Consider the following 6,274-nt stretch of genomic DNA (forward strand, 5'->3'; position numbering starts at 1 on the left):
CCTTCACCCCCCATCTCCCATCCACTCTCTTCCATGCATCACAACATCATCCATACACAACCATTCTCCACTCTCCCCTATCTTCTGTCTTCTCCCTTCCTCAACGGACATTCCCCTCTTTCCCAATGCCCCTTTTATCCCATCCATCCATCTCATCTTTGGTTGTCCCCTCATGTTCCCTTCCTCCATCGCTGCCTTCCACACCTCTTTTACTAATCTTTCTTCACTCATTCTTTCCATGTGTCCAAACCACCCCAGTACTCTTTCATCAACCCTATCTCCCAACTCCCTTTCCACTCCTGCTCTTTTCCTCAGAGGGGAATGTCTGTTGAGGAAGGACGGGAAAGGACAGAAGACGGGTGAATGGAGAATGGTTGTATATGGATGATGTTGTGATGCATGAGGTTGAATGAGTGGGGGGACAGGGGGTGAGGTAGTTTGTGTGAGCAAAATTTGAGGGGTGGGGGTCGCCGATTTAATGAAGCGACCTTGCTGTGGATATGCTGCGTCTGCGACACTGCTTCTGACCCAGGGCAGTGGACAAGGTGCAGGGATGACCCGTCATTCAGGAGGTGCTAAGATGAGAGGGAGGGTGGAGGGGTTGGAGTGTATTCAGGGATGGAATGGGTGGGAATGAATTTATGCCTTTTCCTTTTTGGCTACCTCCCTTGTAAGGGGAAAGCCTTGGTAGATGTATGTATGTATGTATGATGTATTTCTCAGTCTGTCCAACCTAGTAACCCCTACCATACTTCTCAGACATTTCATCTCAAACACCTTTAAATTCTTCCTCCTTTATGTTCCATGTTTCTGCTTCATACAATGCTGTCAGCACAATCACCCCTTCATACAAAAAAAAAAAAAACATAAGAAAATTAGAAAGAATTCAAAGAGTAGCAACAAAAATGGCACCTATACCATCTAATTTGACATATGAACAAAGATTGGATAAATTACATCTATCAACACTGGAACAGAGAAGAGAAAGAGGTGATTTGTTGACCATTTACAGAATTATGAAAGGGATGGAAGTTCTTGATAGAGACGACTTATTAAAATGGTACAAAAACGAAACAAGAGGACACGAGAAGAAGCTAAAGGACAGTTACAGAAGAGATTTGAAAAAGAATAGTTTTCCATACAGAGTGATTGATGTCTGGAACAAACTAAATGGAGAAACAGTGAGTGCCAAAACTATACAAGATTTTAAGAATAAACTGGATGCGGAGAGATACAAAAATGGGTCACTACGAGCATACCTCTCATCCCATAAAATACAACTAGGTAAATACAATCTCCTCTTAACCTCTTCACTCCGGGGTACATCGCACGTCTGGCAGCATTAGCTGCCCGACGTGCGATGTTGCGTCATAATAATCGCATTATAAAAAATAAATTCAGTCCTCAATCGTTCATTCTCTTTCACCCATGTATTTTGATAACCATAGAAAATTAATGAAGCCAGTTTAGAGAGAATGGAGATTACGTAGGTACGACTACAATAAATATAATCAAGATGCCGACATCGGCATCATCGAGTACCCACTTGCCCCTCATGCCGCCTACGTAGGCGTCACTGTATGGAAGTGGTTAACATCCATTCCTGAATATCTATTTCTTATTACACTTTTCAATCCCCCAAGGCATTTACTTGTTTCTCTCAATCTACATTCTACCTCTACCTCCACTCCTCCCTTTCCCATCACATTTATACCCAAGTATCCAAAGCTATCCACATCTTCCAGTCTCTCTCCCTTAATATTCACTTCCATTTTGCTGCCACCCTCTCCCCTTGTACATAGATCATGTTTATGGGGCAGGGGAGGAGGTGAATGTAGTGCTGGACCTACCTGTCATCATTTTGCTGTATTGGAAGCAGTAGAAAGACGGATGCATACCAAGTGGATAACATGCAACAATTAGAACCCTGTGCCAGCTCTCAAGACAGTATCCTTTCCATCCTCAACTTCATATATATATATATATATATATATTTATACAGACGCTCCTCAACTTATGTTTTAGTTACGTTCTGAACAGCCGAACGTAAGTTGAAAATGAACGTAAGTTGTTACTGAACGTTTTAGTAATGTATGACCGTTCATACTGTACTATACATCCGTAAATTCTATTACCGTATCTTATAAAACACCCCTAAATCATTAATCATACACATAATATTGTAAAATTCAGTAAACTTCCACTTATCCGAACTCCAAGGGGGATTAGAAATGTCTGATTAACCGAAATGTTCGGTTAATCCAACTTTGTATGTTTAATTCCCATAGAGTTTTATGATGTAATGTCAGCTGCAATATTCATACCTGTAAGCTTAACATATGCATGGAAATGCTTTTAATAGTTCATAAACATATTCTATAGAGTATAAACAGCCGATCAGGTGTAAACATGGAGTGTGCTGCCACCATGTGAGCACTTGGTGAAGCTTGCGGATGGCGCAAGAGGCGGCGGGGTGTTCGAATGTTCGGTTGAGATCCAAATATGTTCGGTTGAAGCGATGGCTACCGTATTGAGAAAATCTTCCGTTAATGCGATTATTCGGTTAAAACGCATTCGGATAAGCGCGAATTTACTGTAACATTAATTTCAAATAAATTAAATTCAAGCAACATAAATTGAGATGGTGGAGGAGGAGGGGGAGGAGGAGGAGGCAAGGTACGTTCAGTCTGTCGTTTGTGCCATGTAAACAATGGACGCAGCGTCATGCATAAGTATCGTTTGAACTACGGAGAGCGCGCTAAACTAAAAAATTCACTCAAATTTTTTTTTTTTACAGTCAGTTCAAACGTAAAATGGAAAAAACGTAAAACGAATGAACGTAAGTAGAGGATCGTCTGTATATATATATACATACACACAGACACACACACATACACACACACACATATGTAGCAGAGGCCCTTTCCTAACAAGAGGTGTGCTCAAGTCATATTAAGAATTAGTGACAGTGACACTGAGCCTGAAATTTGTTGTTTTCTTTTTCAGGGATAAGGCTGGCTGCTATGGAATACAAGCTCTTGGGTCAATGCTGGTTGAAAGCATAGATGGTGACTATTTTAATGTCATGGGATTTCCTATACACAGATTTAGTGTAAACTTATCCAAACTTTTGTAGTTTTATTTCGTTGATAAATATAGATTGTTGAGTATGTAAGTTGATATGAATGTATTTATACCTGAACATTTTTTGTGGAAATCCATTTGTAGAATTAACCACTTCAGTATGACTCAAGTTTGCATGTGCAGCATCGGCTGCCATATGTAATTTGCATCACACTACTTGTATTATAAAATATAAAGTCACTGCTGTATTACTTGTTTTCTTTTACTCTGAGTAATAATAAACACAGAAAATGTGATCAAACCAGTTCACAGAATTCTGGGTAACTCATGTACAACTACTGAGTAATAATAAACACAGAAAATGTGATCAAACCAGTTCACAGAATCCAGGGTAACTCATGTGCAACTACAAAGAAATATAATCAAGACACTGATGCCGGCATCCTTGTGTACCCACTCACGCCTCATGACGCCTACATAGGTGTCATCATACTGAAGTGGCTAAGAGTGTATGGGAGGTGCTGTAGATTAATTTTAGATATATTGGATGAAAGCTACCCACTCACACCTCATGATGCCTACATAGGTGTCATTGTACTGGAGTGGCTAAGAGTGCATGGGAGGTGCTGTAGAATAATTTTGGATATATTGGATGAAAGCTACCAGTGAGCTATTTGGTGAGGTTGGTCTGCAGAGGAAAAGGAGACAGTTGTTAGGTACAACTTTGGTTTTCGTGGTGAATTGCCTCTCACACTCTGTTCCACGTGACTTCATCAGGTGAGAGTATATTTCATTCATTAACCATATGACCAAAGTATTTTGTACCAAATTTGTGATGAAATTGTGATTTAGTCACTTCAGTCAAATGTTTTTAGTGTAATCAATATTCTGAGTAAAAAGTTGTATTGGCCTTTGTGTTATAAACTTTATTCAAGAGAGTAATGATAATTATTATTAGATATTCCATGAGTTTTTGCATTTTGGTGTTATGTTGAATTATTTAGAACACCAACAAAACATTGAATGATGCCTGAAATTCCTTTAGTGATTGGCTCTTGGGTTATTGTAAACAGGTATGTAATACAACTATACATATATATATATATATATTGAGAAATGTGATGTGTAATGAGAAAGAGACATTTGGGAGTGGATGCTAATAATAAATGAGCAATTTATTATTGTATGTATTTTGTCCATTAGTTCTTCTTTGCATTCTTTTAGAATCCAATTTGCAATTCCATCTGGGCCATGTGATTTCCTGGTGTCAAGGTTTGATAGATGTTCCATTATTTCTTTTTGTGTTATTGTTATCTCGCTCATGGGGGGAGATCACCTTTCATTTCCTTTGTCCCAATACCTGTACTGTGCTTTCTCTAGTGAAAACAGATTTGAAGTGATTATTTATGACTTGGGCCATTTCTAATTCTTCTGTGTATTCTATATTCCCTTGGCAGAGTTTCACCATTTCCTGTTTGTTTTTAAGTTTTATATATATATATATATGTATATATATATATATATATATATATATATATATATATATATATGCGTAAATAACCACTAGGAAAAGTAAACTAACGAAGCTTCGTTAGTTTACTTTTCCTAGTGGTTATTTACGCATTTGTGAACACACTCTCCTAGTGTTTTTATTTCATATATATATATATATATATATATATATATAATATATATATATATATATATATAAACAGGGTGCAAGAGTTATTTGAGGACATGATATTTTCATTATATCACTATCTTCAGTTGGATTGATATATATTTTTGTCATGACAGACAGACATGGCAGACAATATGATAACACAGAAATGAGAAGACATGCAGTTATCATTGCTATATATGTGGAATACAGTGATTTAGAAATTGCCAAGTTTCTGAATGTTGCAAGATCCTTCATTCACAAAGTTTGTGTAGGAATGAAAGTGGATAATGACAATATTACAACTGTATCTAAGAGGAAAAGACACTGCAGATGTTTGGACACTGTAAAAACACTGCAGTTCATCCAACAAGTTCAAAACATTATCAATGATGATACTCAAAAATCAATGCGGGGCATTGCCAGGGAACTTCAGGTGTCAGAGTGGCTTATCAGAACTGCAGTGCACAAGCACATTCCATATAAGTTGTATGTGGTAAGGAGGGGTCAGTTCATATCTCCAAAGACACAAGAAAACTGCTTGATCTGTGCGAAGCAGTTGCTTAGCAAAATTAAAAACCCTAACTAGGATGGCATGCTTTGGTTTTTTCCGAAGAGAAAAACTTTGACCAAGACCAAAAGTTTAACAGAAGAAATGATAGATGGTTATGTGCAGATCCTTCTGAGGTTCCCAGGGTAATGCACACTAAATTTCCAGCAACTGTGATAGTTTTTGGAGTTGTTAGCAATGAAGGTCATGTTATGCCACCTCATTTCTTTCAAGAGGGTTTTAGGGTTATGCTGCTGGATACATTGACATACTGCAAACAGTTGTCAAGCCGCCTTGGATAGATAAATTATGCAATGGAAGACCATACATCTTTCAGCAAGATGCATCACCTTCTCACAAAGTCCAGTCAACTCAAGAATGGATGTCAGATAATTAATCTTTATGATCATGTAATGCTAAATATGTGGCCTCCAAACTCACCAGATTTAAATTCTATGGATTACTACATCTGGAGTGTCATTGAAAGGGAAAGTAATCAATATCCTCATAATAACATAGCTTCACTAAGGACTGCTGTTTTTGAGGTGATGACTGAGACGAACAAAAACCACTTAGTGCACGCATGTCATAAATTTAGGTCTCATATTGAAGCAATTATAGAGGCTGAAAGTGGATTTATAGAATAAATGTATAAATAAGGTCATTGAGACTTTGTGCATAAAATAACATTAAAATGTGTTTGTTTACTACTAAGTTATAGTTTTAATTTATTATTACACTTGCCCTCAAGTACCCTTTACACCCTGTATATAGGAAGGTACAGTGATGGCGGACTGGCTGGTGAGGTTGTTTAATATTTTTCTAAAAAAGGGTAGTGCCAAAGGACTGAAGGAGTGTGTATATATTTCTGCTTTACAAGAGTAAATGAGACAAGTGTGAGTAGTAGTTTCAGAGGGATCAGTTTGTTTAGTGTAGTTGGGAAGGCTTATGGGAAGGTTTTGATTGAGAGGATTAGTAGA

At 37.6% G+C, this 6,274-nt stretch overlaps 1 protein-coding gene across 7 annotated transcripts in view; it reads left to right on the forward strand.

Annotated features, from left to right (window-relative positions):
• Positions 1-4,575, forward strand: part of LOC143024158 (putative bifunctional dTTP/UTP pyrophosphatase/methyltransferase protein) — a 149,736-nt gene extending 145,161 nt beyond the window's left edge. For 5 of the 7 annotated variants that reach the window (XM_076182955.1, XM_076182953.1, XM_076182951.1 and 2 more), the window contains exon 6: positions 3,007-4,561. In XM_076182955.1, the coding sequence (XP_076039070.1) occupies positions 3,007-3,136 (130 nt within the window). In that variant the 3' untranslated portion in view covers positions 3,137-4,561. Of the gene's footprint in view, positions 1-3,006 lie in introns of all 7 variants that reach the window. The other 2 variants (XM_076182957.1, XM_076182952.1) reach the window with 2 other exon arrangements.
• The last annotated feature ends 1,699 nt before the right edge of the window (positions 4,576-6,274 follow it).

Source organism: Oratosquilla oratoria, chromosome 3 (genome assembly GCF_046742065.1).
Source record: "Oratosquilla oratoria isolate Oo_2021 chromosome 3, ASM4674206v1, whole genome shotgun sequence".
Lineage (NCBI taxonomy): Eukaryota > Metazoa > Arthropoda > Malacostraca > Stomatopoda > Squillidae > Oratosquilla > Oratosquilla oratoria.